This window comes from Oreochromis aureus, linkage group 8 (assembly GCF_013358895.1).
Source record: "Oreochromis aureus strain Israel breed Guangdong linkage group 8, ZZ_aureus, whole genome shotgun sequence".
Taxonomy (NCBI): domain Eukaryota; kingdom Metazoa; phylum Chordata; class Actinopteri; order Cichliformes; family Cichlidae; genus Oreochromis; species Oreochromis aureus.
Genome location: NC_052949.1, coordinates 17,629,926 through 17,645,272, shown reverse-complemented (window position 1 = coordinate 17,645,272; position 15,347 = coordinate 17,629,926). Strand labels below are relative to the sequence as shown.

General features: G+C 42.2%; 1 protein-coding gene across 1 annotated transcript in view; it reads right to left on the bottom strand.

Moving 5' to 3' along the window:
• LOC116327637 (integrin alpha-M-like) overlaps positions 1-15,347 on the bottom strand; it is a 45,017-nt gene that overhangs the window by 1,174 nt on the left and 28,496 nt on the right. Inside the window, exons 19-26 of the mRNA XM_039616596.1 lie at positions 1,668-1,741; positions 1,140-1,281; positions 952-1,050; positions 757-836; positions 583-669; positions 419-488; positions 231-329; positions 50-130 (exon numbers count right to left, since the gene is read on the bottom strand). Of these exons, the coding sequence (XP_039472530.1) occupies positions 50-130; positions 231-329; positions 419-488; positions 583-669; positions 757-836; positions 952-1,050; positions 1,140-1,281; positions 1,668-1,741 (732 nt within the window). The remainder of the gene's footprint in view (positions 1-49; positions 131-230; positions 330-418; positions 489-582; positions 670-756; positions 837-951; positions 1,051-1,139; positions 1,282-1,667; positions 1,742-15,347) is intronic.

The following is a 15,347-nucleotide window of genomic DNA, read 5'->3' as shown; positions in this document are numbered from 1 at the left end:
TCTACAATCAGGTTATATTTGAAAGGGTAAAGTGCAGATACATATTTACCACCACTTTATCCTTTTGTATCTTTGGAACAAAATCTCTGACACTTGGTTCTTCATCATTTTCACTTTGACAGTCTGAAATCTGAAATACATGTGAAATACTGAAGTTTCATTGCTCCTAATTTAACACATGCATCCATCCTTAACCATTCTTGGAGTAAATCTTCAGAAATATATATTACCTGTAGATTGCTCAAATCCACCCAAATGTCTTTTTCACCAAGCTTCACTGGAACCCTGATCATTACAGTGAAATTAAGCGCTCTGATATCATTTGTAACCTACAGGGATAAAGAAAAGGACAACCAAGCATTAGAGTTAGGTCTAACTCATACAATGAACTTAAAAAAAAATAGAAGTCATATTTTACCTTAACTGACTGTTGGACTGGTTTCTTCAAATCATTCTTCCCAAATGTGAAATTGTTGTAGCTGAGGGAGCTAAACAGACATATTTTAAAGTTTAAATAAACATTATGTAATAGAATATTTGTTAGTATGTGATTTCTTTTGTTACAAACAGAACAGCACATACCTTTCAAATGTCATAAAAATGCTGTATTTTACATCAATCGATTTCTGTTTGTAGAGTTCACTTGTAGTGGCATGCTCCTGGTTTCCACTGAAAGAGAAAAGAAAAAAAAACATTTGTTCTGCGTCTGTGGTGCTGTTGCATAACTTAAGAGTATCTGTACCAAAGGAACAGTACCTGGTGGCATTTGCAGTGACAAAGATCTCGCTCTGAAATTGACTGTTGGAGTCAATCCCGTAGGAGACAATGAAGGAAGCCTTAATTGAATGACAGAGATGAGTGACTTGTCTTTGTCTTTACATTGTGCGAAAGTCAGAAAAAATGAAGAGATAAACAATGTTCTGTACAAATACAGTTTTTAAAAAAACAAACCTTAGTTTTGCTCTTGAAAATTGGCTTGTCAATAGTGCAGTCTGTCCTTCCTCGTGATGAACCATCTTCACTGTCCACGGAGTTGCACTCAATTCTTCCCTTTATTATAAAACAAAATGATTGCTGGATGCATTTCAACAGCAGCAGATCAGTGATGAACTGATACAGAGTCGATGCTGATTCCTTACCTGCTGACTCGTGAACTTCCTGTAGGAGAGTCCAGCTGGATACGTGAGAATAACACGACTGTTGTAGGAGTTTTCTCCTCTGTTCTCCATTGTGACTGTGACATTCAAAAGCTCTTCAATGCCCACTTTAACCACCGAGGATCTGTGGAGTATGAAGCCAGATGAGAATAAAGGAAAGCAGCCACAAGACTAAAGGCATACTAATGTCACAGTATATCAAACAGTATAATGTACTTTGAGCTTTGATAAACCATGTTATTTTTCTGCTCAAACAGTAAGGTAAAAATGGCTGCGCTAAGATACTGATGCTAAATGTTTAAAAAAAAATCATCCCTTTTTACTGAGTTACATCCTAATATTTGCTGGTTAGCTCACAAAAAAAAAACAACTGAATGTCATCAGTTTCAAAAATATTAATGATAGTTGTATAAGGACAAGTTAAGTGAAGGGTAAATATAACTTGCAAATAACACATTTGAAGAAAACAAGACACACAAGCAAAGCTTAAGTTTTGTGCCTGTGCCTCACCTGGTGAAGTTGAAATCCACTTTAAGGTTATCAACACATTTGTTGTCAGTGCCACAGTTGACCTCAAACCCTAACTGTGGAAGAGAGCATGATTCAATTCAATTCAATTCAATTCAATTCAATTCAATTCAGTTCAGTTCAATTCAATTCAATTCAATTCAAATCAAATCAATTCAGTTCAATTCAATTCAATTAGATTCAATTTAATTCAAATCAATTCAATTCAATTCAGTTCAATTCAGTTCAGTTCAATTCAGTTCAATTCAGTTCAATTCAATTCAAATAAATTCAGTTCAATTCAATTCAGTTCAATTCAATTCAATTCAAATCAAATCAATTCAGTTCAGTTCAATTCAATTCAATTTTATTTATACAGCGCCAAATCACAACAAGAGTCGCCTCAAGGAGCTTTATATTGTAAAGTAGACCCTACAATAATGCAATAGTTGAGATGCATTTTCTCTAAACACCTCATCTCTGTGGCTTTTAAACGCCAATACACGCAGCGGCAAAATAGGGTCTACCCCAGGGGTGGGCAACTCCAGGCCTCGAGGGCCGGTGTCCCTGCAGGTTTCAGATGTGTCCTTGAACCAACACAGCTGATTTAAATGGCTAAATTAGCTCCTCAACATGTCCTGAAGTTCTCCAGAGGCCTGGTAACGAGCTAATCATGTGATTCAGGTGTGTTGACCCAAGGTGAGATCTAAGGCTATGGGCGTTTATCAATATGCGTACTTGTGCGTACTTGCGTTCTCGTGTACTCGTGATACGTCATCAGTCGGAGACCAAGTACTGTTCCAATTGGCACGCATCACACCGAGAACGAAAAAGTCCCGGATGTGTTCTCGATCCGCCCATTTTATCGAGCATGCATCGGTGTAGACTTGTGACAGCTATATATCCCAGAATGCATTTCGTCCAAAACTCAACAGCGGACTCCCGGCACATCGCCCCCCCTCCCTCCCTCCCTCCCGCCCGCTCATGGTCTTCTCACTACTCAGGTTAAAGAAACCCCAGCAGCTGTCTATAGTATTGAGTGTCCACTAGAATAGAAATAAAAGTGTTCTAACATCTCACCTGCTTGTTTTTATTAAGGTATGTACACGTATGTACATGTACACTATTTTTATTAATAGAGGTTTCACTACTGAGGTTAAAAATGATATATAAGTTACTTAGATCACTTCTAAATGTTAATGTTTGGTTTATTTCAGTGTGTTATTTGTTCCTGACTAAACCGGTTTGGCTGTGATTAAAGTTAAGCTTCATAACATGTTACTCACAGTTAAATTAAGAGGGGACGGCAGTAAAACTCCGGACCTGTGACATCATCACGCACGCTGGTACAAATCACGAGTCCGTGCTCGCGTGCATTTTGAGAATTGAGAAACGGCCGACGAGTCCGTGCTCGCGTTCTCGGCAGGTACGTACTCCCGTGCGTTCTCGGCGGGTACGTACTCACCGAGCACGCGAGTACGTACTCGCGTACTTGGGCATTGATAAACGGCCTATGTTCACACTGCAGGCGAAAGCACATCAAATCCAATTTTTTTGACCCTATGCGACCCATATCCGATCATGGTATAACAGTGTGAACGGCACAAATCCGATATTTTCAAATCCGATCTGGGTCACTTTCGTATGTGGTACTGAATCCGATACATATCCGATGTTTTAGAAAGCGACTGCTGTTTGAACGGTCATGTCGCATTAAATCCGTCTTTTACGTCACTGACACAAGACAGACGCCAATTATCAGCGCCGGAGAAGCGCCCGAGAAGACATCGCGAACGCTTCCTGGCCATCCAGCGTAGATGTCAGTGAAACTGTTGGGAACACAACGTGAACATTTTATTTGTACTGTATAATCTGCAGATTCTGACAGAAATCTGCAACTATCCTTTGAAGCACCGCCTCTCTAAAACAGCATTAAGGATAATTATTAGGTTATCTACATTATTATGTAAATAACAAAATAACTTAAAGCAAAAATTGGGAAACGTAAAGTCCGAAGTCTTTATATTAAGGGCCATCAGTCAAACAATACTGTTTGCTCTGGGTCTAAACAGAGCGAGGTGTGTGTGACATCATATTTTGCGCATGCGTGCCGCTTTGATCGTTCACACTAGAGCACGTTTGCTGTCGCATTTTATTTGTAGTGTGAACAAGCAGACAAAAAAAAATCGGATTTGATCAAAAAATCGGAATTGAGCATTAAGACCTGCAGTGTGAACGTAGCCTTAAACCTGCAGGACACCGGCCCACGAGGCCTGGAATTGCCCACCCCTGGTCTACCCCAAGGATCCTGTCCCCCGGTACAAAGTAGAGTAATATAGGAGAATTGCTATGATTTATACATCGTATCGTATGTACGTAGGACTAAATAAGACCAAATAAGTGGTTGTATGGTGATCTAATGTGCTACCACATGCAGTCTACAGGCAATAAAATCAACAAAATAAAACTTTACAAAGACAAAAAATAGACCTTAATATATTAACACAAAAACACACACAGTTATTAACTGTGCAAGAATTAAAAGGACTTTGAGTCTGTTTTGAATATTAACACAGAGCTACACTAACAGAAATCCCCCCTTAGCATACTTCTAATCTAATCTTGGCAAGACTTAAAAAAGCTGCACCTGATTTGATGTGAGGTCGTTTGAGAGACTTGGGAAGCAGTTATACTGGAGGATAAAAAACCATTTAGTGTTTTATGATGCAAAAGAATTATCTTAAAGGTAAATTGAAGTAGGAGCCAATGAAGTGGTTAGGGAAGGGAATCAAGAAAGGTTCCCGGTATTTCAATTCCTTGCAATTGTTAGTCTGCTTGCCTCGCGATTTCACTCATCTGTTGAGCTTGATGGTAAAGTGTAAAGTGCATCAGAGACAGAAACAACTGCATTATGCAGCCAACACAACTTCAGCTCTTTAAAATGACCTACACAGACAACATGCTGATGCTAAGCCAGCCAAGTACCCAGAGTGATGTTAGCTGAGTGAATGTCGACCTCAGGCCAGCAGCCAGACCCTGAACTTCAACAGGTAACAAATTGATAAGCAGTCAGGCTGCAGCCTCTGCATCTACCTGTTCATGTTTCTAAAGTAGAAACCGTGGTGATCGCTTGAAAGTCTCTTTTTGCAGGTTTTCATATTTGCTTTGTGCTGTCAACTGTGTGTTCATACATAAATACTAGAGGAAGGTCGTGACCTCATTAGGAATTTGTGTTCGTTTGTGGGACTGTGGACCTATAGGTTATATTAATTAATGGTAATAAGACAATGGGTTTCAGGTCATTTTACAGAGAAACATGAAAGTACTGTAAGGTACTGCCTTACTTTAGAGAAAAAGTGTTATCTGTAATATGTCAGACATTACTTTGTAATCTAATGACCCCAAAATTGATCACAACAAAGAGGGGAAATGCCTCCAATATGCACAAACATTAATTTTGGCAAATGTAATGTCTTTGAGATGCTGGTGACTCTGAAAGCAGATCCTGTTAGGATCCCAGGTTTTAGCCATGTATTTTGACATTTTGTAGTTATGAGTTTATTTCTGGACTTGTGAAAGAATTTAGATTCTAGTTCTAATACTAGTCCCCCTATTCTAATGTCATTCTTTCTGCTTTTGAGTTGTATTATTTCTATTCTACTTTATATTAGCCCCTGGTTCATTTCATTGTTAGTTTCCCTCTTGTGTTACCTGCTCCTTGTCTTGTCTCTCTGAGTAGTCGGCTGTTGTCTCTGTATGTGCTACCTTTGGTCTGTTTGTGTTTGCTCCATCTTCTCAGTTGATAATATTTGGTTATCTTCATCTGTGGTCCCTTTCATGTCTCCCTGTCCCTCTGTGCTGTTAGTTGTTTCAGGTGAATCTTGTGTCCTCTTTCAGTCATGTCTCTGTGCTCTCTTCTCTGTGTCAACTTTGGGTGTCTCAAGTCTCCGAGTTTGATGCGTTTCCTGTCTTATTTTGATAGTCCTTTGTCTTGTGTGAATCATGTTCAGTTTTGGTTCTCGTCAATTAGAATCTTCTCAGTCATGATCCCCTCCTGTGTATTTATTGTCTGAGTCTCCCTCTGATCTCTCTCACATTGTCCTCATTCTCTCCCTGTTTGTGTGCTCTGTTCATTCAGTTTTGTAACCACTAAGTTAGTGACTCCTGTTTAGTCTGAGTTTTTGATATTTTTGTGTTTTCTTCCCCGAACTCCGGCAATAAAGCTGTTCTGAGCTCAGTCCTCTCACCGTGTCTGCAATTTGCATCTGCTCTCCGTCAGTCACACATATTGACACATGACAGAGTCAGAACCAATGAGAAGGCAATGTGAATTGATAAGGAACTGAATTGATAAGTGACATCAATAATGGAATCAGAATTACAAAATTTGTATCAACTCACATAACTATTTGTGATTGTACTAAACAGGTGTATACAAAGGTTAAAGCGTAATGGGACAAGTACTGACGTTTTAAGAGCCCCCAACTGAAGATTATTGTGTGCAAACCTAAAACTTCTGATTAAAACATGGAAATTTCTACCCTTTAAGTATGAAAATTAATCAATGCTTGACCTGGTAAAACAACTGAATATTGAAGCATGTGAATTAAGATACCATGATGAACAGTGTCCAAGGCAGAAGTGAGACTGAGCAGCACTGAGACTAAAACTCTCTGAATCACTGTTGATCTTCAGCACATTTTCGTGAAGCAAGGAAAATGAAAGTCTGACAAGAGCTGTTTCTAATTTAATGAAGCTTATGAGTAAGTTCAATAAGGAAGATCTGTATTTACTCATCTATCTCGTCATGGTCCGGAGTCTAGGGACTCCGTGTTTTTGTTTCTGATTATTTATATTCTTTGCTTTAGTTACTTTTTGGTTATTTGTTAAAGATTTCTACTGTTTAGGTGTTGCTCTGTCTCACTTGTCTACCTGGTGTTCCCTCATGTCATCTTTGTCTCAACGTTCATGTATTTCCTGTTTTACTTTAATAGTCTCGTGTCTGGGGCTCAGTGTTTTGAGTTTTGCTTCCCCTTTGTCTTGTCATGTCTGATTATTTTCAGCTGTGTTCCCTGCCTGTTTGCCATTTCCTCGATTCCCTGTGTGCATATATAGTGTGTGTTTTTCTCTGTTCCTTGTCAGTTTGTCTGCGTCTCAACCTCTGCACTTCTTCTTCATGTCTTCCCTGTTCATCACCCCCTGCATTTCCTCTGTGTTCCTCTGTCCTCCTTGGTGTTTCGTGTCTCAGGCTCCTCGTTCCCAGTTGTCAGGTTTTTGTAATGTTTTCTATGTTGCTCATGTTCTTTAGTTTAGCTTCTCCCAGTTTAGGTTTTATTAGTGTTTTCAGTTCTCCATTCATTGTTACTTTGTATTATAGTTGTACAGCCACCATCTTTCTAACTGTTTGTCTGTGGTTGGGTCCACTTCACTCTCTCCACACGATCTTCCCTTGCAAATTGTGACAGAACAAACCGACCACACAATGGATCCAGCAGACATAGACCTGTATAAGTGGTGACAGGTAGCGCTCTCTTAGCTGGAGGAAGACCTTAGGTGGAAGCCATGGCTCACCCCTGACCATGAGAGCATTTTTCGCTATACTCGTTTAGTTCTGGGGGGTTCCCCAGAGATGCCGTGCTGCTCCCCCTACTGACCCGCCTGCATCGTACCTCCTAACCTGCAAGTGGGATATCTTTGTTTGTCTCTGGACACTCACTCCTCAGCCTCTGTGCTGCCATCCTGCATGCTGGAGGCCCAGTTGTATTCCTCCTCCTAAAGAAAGCAGTGCTCCCGCCACCAGTCTTCCCTCGCTGAGCAACTGGTGAGTGAAAATGACTTGTTTCCTCAAACTCCCTCTGAGCCTACAAAATCTCAGACTGTTTATTCTGTGACAGCTAATTCTGGCTCTATGGACTTTAAAAACTGTTTTCACTATTTTCCTTCCAAGCTTGGAGGTACAATTCCTAGGATTGGTAATTCAAAGACTGCCTGCAGAGGTGGGAAAAGTTTAACAAATAGTTTTGCTGACTCTGTTTTTTCTTAACCTCCACCTTTGCCTCTCCTTGTTCCTGTTCCCAGGGCGCCTGTAGTCCAGCCTTCCCCTGCAACCGTATCAGTTCCCCGGGTGAGAGGGGCTGGGGCCTGGTTGGTCCCTGCTCCGGTTCCCAGGCCAGCTTAGGCTCTGCTAGTCCCTGCACCCTTTACCTGCTCTTTGAGTGGGGGCAGCAGGTGCCCAGCCATTACAGGTGCCTATCCCAGCTCCCAGGGTGAAGGCGGCTGTGAACCAGGTCACTCCTGCACCCGTACCAACTCCTCAGGTTGGAGTGGCTGATGTCTGGTCTGCCCTGGTACCCATGTTGGTTATGCCAGCTAGGACACAGCCTACATCCGCACCCTTACCTACTCGGGCAGCCAGAATCCAGTTCGACCCTGCACCCTTATCTGCTCCTCAGGTGAGGATAGCTAGTGTTCAGCCAAACCCAGTATCTGTTCTTGTTCCTCAGAACAGAACATATCTGCTTCCTGGGTGTTTCAAATATTGGATGGTGCCAGATAAATTAGTATAAGCAGGGCTGGACTGGGACAAAAAATCAGCCCGGGCATTTTGACTAGTGACCGGCCCACCATGGTATTATAGGAAAAGCCATAAAGGCTTTATATTATACTTAAACCTACACCATCCTCCCTATTCTGGTATTCTAAACAGCACTTAGCAAAATTATAAAACCACTCCCCCGCCATCTGCCTCAAGATGCTTAATTGACACAACCGATTTTTATTTAATGCACGTGTAAAACAAATGCACAGATCTATTATTTTTCTCCAGTAATTAAATAGATTCAACATCTTTCTTCAACAGAATTGCAGACTGCACAGATGGTACCTTCCCAAAGGAAAGAATACTATAACTTACTAGGGTATATACTAGACTTAATATTTACTAAATACAATAATAGATTTCTATACATTTTACATCAGATGAAAACTTTGGTTGTAAGATTCAGATAATTATTTATTAAAAGCGAGACATTTTAAATGAAAATAAGAAAGTATTTCTTTGTACCCCCCTTTCCCTGTTAATGCCCTACCTGGCCCCCTGGCAAAACTTTGCTAGACCCGCCCCTGCACACGTAGCTGTCAGCTACGTAGAAAAGGATCCTGGTGTTATTTGTCTCTCAGAAACAGTCCATAACTTCCCTTCAACTCATTCATGTCACCTAAAAGGTAAACCTGTTTCTCCGTCACCTGTTCAGCTCTGATGATTCAGTAAGGACATCTCCTGGTTTCATCTTCATATTTCCCTCTCACCACATAGCCAAACCGATATCATGACCAGCAGCTTTTACGGCTGTGGCTCCAGCAAACATCAGCTGATACTAGAAAGTAATATTAAATAGATTCTAACAACAGCTGATCAAACTTAAACGTGCAGCTGTTGTTTCGCGTGATCTCCGCTGGTTTCCTCTTTCTGGCGCAGAGAGAAAAGCCGATCAGCTGATCATTGATCAGTTTCATGATTGAATTAGCAACTTTCTAGCTGAAGTAGTACGGGACAAATCGCGTTCCTTTTCACCTCAACTTTAAAGTTCGACCTCCTCGGCTGCAATTGGTACAGCCCAGAGTCGATCATGACCAACTGGCCAATCCACCACCATTCATTTATACCGTTAAAAAAAATAAATAAATAAAATAAAACCTCAATGGCCCATAAAAACGAAAAATCACGAGCAGCCCACCGGGCACATGCCCGGTATGCCCAATGGCCAGTCCAGCTGTTAGTATAAGAGACTAAGAGATTATCTCTAATATTACAAATGTCATTCTGGAAGAAAGTAGCAAAATTGTTAAATTTACTTGTGTAAAGATTCAGTTGGTCTAGTTTTGGAAGGATAAAGTTGTTTAGCCTTTGATCTGATGACCCCAGTTAATTTGTAGTTTATTGTTGCTGGTTCTAAGAAATGAATGAATTAGGAAGTTGTGACTATTAAGTAAAATACTTTTTTGTAACACATCACAAATTATAGACACTAGTAGAACTTTTGCATTTTTAAAAATGAACTATTTGGCACATCAATGCCTATCACCTTAGGGCCACATTAAGAAAAAACTAAAGGGGTCACATGATGGCAGCAGAATGAAAGCACTGTTCTTTCGGAGCTCCGTTCCACTCGGCTTTAATTCCCTTATACTCCATGTTTTATAAGGCTTCCTGTTTCTATTCTGGTATGTACATTGCGGGCTGTCCCTGAAAGACCTTTGGCCACAGTCTTTTGACAATATGGGTAAGCAGCGACTGAACAGAGAAATAAAAGACACTCCATTTGAACCGGGCGAAGCCCCTCAAGATGGCACCCGCTCCGACTCCAACCCTACTGCCAAATTGGACCCGGCCCTCGCCAATGCTTGATGACTGCTAATGTTGTTAAAGTAACTGGCGAGAAACTTAGTCCTCTGACCGAGGCTGTTTCTAAGCTCGTGGTGGAACTCCAGTCAGCACACAAAAGTTTGGACGAAGCGGAAGCTAGGGTGCTAACTGTGGAGAACGCTGCTACTGCTCAGGAGCCCCGAATTACCGAGCTGGAAAATCAAGTCAGCGTTCTTATGGAAAATGCAGCGGAAAATTACAGCAGATGACTGAATGTCCGGCTTGTTGGCCTACTGGAGGACACTAAATTTGCTCAGCAGGTGGACTTTTTTGAGACTTGCCTACCTTGCGTTCTCAGGATGACCACCGAGGCTGGGCGTATAAAGTTGGAGAGGGCTCGTTGTGCACTCGGTCTGAAACCAGACCCTATCAAGCCTCCCTGCGCACTGCTCTTTTATTTTCACTCTTTAGAGATAAGCAGAAACATGGAAGCGTGCTGACTCAGCTCTGAAGAAGCTTAACAGCTCAACCTTGTCATTCTACAACGACTTCTCCACGGCGGTGCTGAAGAAGCGAAAGGCCTATGACGCAGGGAAGCTGCTTCTAAGGGATTGGGGGATACAGTATGCCATGTTCTTTCTGGCAACACTCTAGGTGACACACAACGGCTCAAGGAGGAGATTTTCCACCCCTGGGCAGGCTTCTTCCACCTGTTAGTTCATTTCTGCTGACTGCATCTGGACTCTGGTATGGTTCTGACTGTTCCCTGCATGCCGAACTGGCCGAGCGCCCAAGCTGCTCGGTCTATAAATAGGTGCTCTTCACTTGGAATTCTAGCTCCAGCATGATGAGCCTAAGTTTTCATTTTTTTCATATGCGTGGTTTTGTTTTGACTAGTTTGCTCTCTGTTGTGGGCTTCAGGGTTAGTTGTTTGCTTGGTCCCCATTTAACTGGGGAAAGATCCTCAACCGTATTATTCTTTCTTTCTTGTTGTTCTATTTTGTGTTCACAGCTCAGGTTTTACATGCTCTTTTTTCTCATACTCTGCTATTGTAGGCACGATTCCTTTTCTTTTTTTCCTTTGTTGCCTGTTTGATTTTGTCATTTACATGTGGGGAGCTGAAGGTTGCTTGAATATTCATTTTATATTTGTGGGTGGGGTACATGATTAGTACTTCAGTTTCTGGTAATATTAAGATATGTTTGTGGAACATTCGGGGTCTGCAGAAACCTACCAGAACAGCGGTCCCCAACCTTTTTTGCGCCACGGACCGGTTTATGGCCGACAATATTTTCGCGGACCGGCCTTTAAGGTGTCGCGGATAAATACAACAAAATAAAACTAGTACCGGTACCGAAAAAAAGAAGATTTATTCATAACACACGTGAAAAGACCCAGGAAAACCGAGTTAACGATAAAAACGATAATAAAATAACGCTGAAAACCGATAAAAACCCTGAAAACCATACATTTCACACCTGAGCCTCAACTCTCGCGGCCCGGTACCAAACGGCTCACGGACCGGTACCGGTCCGAGGCCCGGGGGTTGGGGACCGCTGTACCAGAACACTAGTTGTGCTTCCATTTTTGGAAAGGGAGGAAGTTTCTTTGGCATTTATCCAGGAGACTCATTTAGATGATAAGGACAACATCAAACTAAAGAGGGGCTGGGTTGGACAGGTGTTTGCAACTTCCTATTCCTCTTTTAGCAGCGGTCCTGGTTAGCAAAAAGCTTGCATTCCACTCTCTCAACTGTGTCAAAGATGACCATGGTCGCTATATAATAGTTAAGGGTACACTTCTGGGAAAAAAAGTGACATTTATGAATAGGGCTTTGGAGAGTGATGTCACAAGAGGAGGCGTGGCCACGATTTTTGGTCGAGCCGCCATCTTAGTAGGCCAAACAAAGGGCTACAGGAACGAAAGCACACAGAAACATCAGCTATGGCTCGTACTTGCTGTGTTGTCAGTTGCAATTTTAGATTGCACGATCGGGAAGGGAATAAGCTGGAAAATGGGCTCTCTTTTTATCATTTCCCCTCCTGGAAGCAACGTGAGGGATCTCATGTATCTGATGTTACCATACGAAGACGTCAGGCTTGGATAGCAGCGGTGAGACGAGCTGATATCGAGTTCTCTGCCATCATTTTTTGTTGGTGTGTTCCCAACATTTTCATTCCGGTAAGTTCTAAAGAAATTCATATTGCTCTTTATAGGCTTTTAGTTTTATTTTCAATGCACTGAGGTCATAGAAAATTAGAACAAACATCCTAATGTGTAATGCAGCAGAACTATGTTCTGTTTATGGAGTAGCTTATCGGTGACAACTCCTCCAGAGTAGCAAGCGGAATTTGCCTTTTTTGCGGACGGCTCCTTTTGCCTTTCACTGCAGACAGTGTGTTTATGTTTTCATCAAGAGATATTTTTTGGGGCAGTTGCTGAGAAGAAGTCAATCTTATGTGCAACCTCTAGCTGTATCTTGGTCATATGTAGGGATGGGTATCGTTTAGGTTTTATCCGATACCAGTACCAAACCGGTACTTTTGAAACGGCGCCGGTGCTCGAACCGGTGCTCGAACCGGTGCTTAAAGAATGAAGAACACACACTTTGTCCAAAAACCTCTCATGTTTAGCTGTTTTTTTGTAAAAAGATAACAATGTTAGCCTTTTCTGCAGCTATAGGGCATATATGGTATCACTCTTGGCTGGAAGCAGTGCTTTGTCCAAAAACCTCTCATGTTTAGCTGTTTCCCACTTTTTCTTTGGTCATTTTAGCCATTTTGGCCAGGGTGAAGGGAGTATCTGCCATCAAACAAGAAGACAGCTGCATGTAACTACGACGGTGTTTGCTAGTTCACCTTACGTGCATTAATTTAATAACGTGGTTAGCCTAGCTACTCAACGTAAATTACACACGAACAACAGTAAGCTACTCATGCAGAGAAGAACAGCTGCTGCTGCCATCATCATCAGTCATCATTTCTGCTACACTGGCAGGGCTAGGGGCCAGGACTCTCCTCTTCGGGTTCTTGGGGGGATGTTGCTAACTCCGGGTCCGATAACAGGCACCACACCCGCAGTAGATGTGCACGGCGTGAGGTCTCGCTGCAAGCTATCAAATACGGTGCATTTCTCGGCTTTCAAAAAAACGCTATGCATCACCAGGTATTTCATCAGATTCGAGGAGTTACCTCCTTTGCACAGTATCAGCTTAAAGCACTTGTTGCAGGCTGCTGAGTTTGCATCTTTTGCTGTGAAGTATAGCCAGACTTTTGAACGCTTCGCCTTGGGCATTTTTAATCTGTAGCTCTGCTCTGAAAGAACGTACGTACCTCGGCCCACCTACTACGTTTGCAAAGGTAAAATGATTGGCTAGAATCCAAAGTGTATGACATCTCAGTAAAAAAAAGCACCGAAATAAAGCACCGAAATGTGCACTGCTTTTCGGTCTGGTTACTACCGTTTACGTCAGGTTTATGTGGGTACCGGTATCCGGATGCCGGTACTCATCCCTAGTCATATGGTCAACGTACTCACAACGTGGAGGCTTAAAAATGGCCAAATCTTGTACCCAACCGTTTGTGAATTAGATGTGCGCCTCCAGGGATTTATAATTCCAAAAATGATTCGCCATGTATGCGCTGACTCCACAGACAAGGTACGAGAAGGTATCAGGGTAGGACAATGGCAGTGGGTCTTCAGGGTTTGTACTCCACTGCCGTTTTTCATGAGGGTCCACATTACCAATGCATGCTATTTTTTCCAAGTACCGTCTCTTGGCGTCCGGGCGCAATCGGTCTCGATACAGTCCTTTGACTTTTGAGCTGATTTTAAGTATGGTTCTGGCAGTCGTCCTTCCAACACAGTGTGTTTGTTTTGATTCATGGCTTTCTAAGATGGTGCCGCAATCCCACAATGCACTGCGGCGTTACGTCAACTCCAAAGCCCTATCTGTACTGTGCACCTGGCTACTCCCCTAGCTTTCTTGCCTCTGTTTTTGCCACATTTACCGATCTTGCATCTGCAGACTGCTTTGTGGGCGGGGACTTTAATGGTCACATTGAGCCTAGTAGCTCCCCTCCCTCAAGCCAGGCCAGAATGCTCACTTCGTTATGCTCTGTCTTTGGTTTCTGTGATGCTTGGAGGCAGTGACACCCTACCGACTTAAGATTTAAGATTTACATTTTTCTCCCCGCCCCATAAAAGTTATGCCAGAATTGACTATTTGTTCATCCCTGTTTCCAAAATTTCCCAGTCTCTCTCATGTGAGATTGGTAACATTATTTTATCAGACCACGCTCCCCTGTATTTGTTTTACTCCCTGCCAGATGTCAGGGTTTTGTCTGGATGCTGGAGATTTCGCTCATCCCTGCTTAGAGAGATGAAATTTATTTTGCATTTTAATTCAGAATTCAGGATCTTCTATTCACTCAACTCCCTATCCTAAGACAACCCCTCTATCCTCTGGGAAACGTGTAAAGCCTTTTCCCAGGGTCTGATCATCTCCTTTGTGGCCTTTAGCAAGCAGCAAAGGAATGAGCAGTATCTAGCCCTTAAAACCAAGCTGACCGAACTGGAGAAATGTCATATTGCATCTCCTACGCCACATTTACTTAAAGACCTTGCTGCCACTCGCACAGCTCTAAATACTTTTATGATTCAGAATTCTGAGTATATGCTTAAATTTGCTAAGCAGAGGATGTACGAATTTGGCGACAAGCTGGGTAGATATCTTGTCAACCTTGTAAGAAGGGCCGATTCTCTTGCCATTGTTTCTGTTACCAATAAAGAGGGAGCTAAATTATTTGATACAAGGACTATCAATGAGGAGTTTGGATCATTTTACTCTAATTTATATAAATCTGAGTAGCCTGGTGACGCTTCCAGCCTCATGAAGGATTTCTTTTCTAGGTTGAAGCTCTCTAAGATAACAGATGCCCAAAATATATTACTTAATGCTCCTATTACAAGAGAAGAAGCTCTGTTTGCCTTGAATGCCATGCCATCAGGTAAAGCATACCAGGCATACTCGGTGGGCCGATGATTTTTTTTTTTTTTTTTTTTTTTTTGTAACGGTATAAACAATGAAAGGTGGTGGATTGGCAAGATGCTGGCCAGTGTGTAAAAATAACTCTGTTGTTTGGTGGTGGCTATGGCGTAGCTTCCACAAATTCAGTAACATTAGCAAGAGGAGAGACAGCCAGAGTGGAGGTTTGGAGTCTTCACACACCCCCGTTCTCTGCTGCCTGTTGGAGCGGGGGGGCTAGGAGGAGGAACTGGCCATCTGATTGGGGTCTGGAATGTGGGGCCTCCCTGC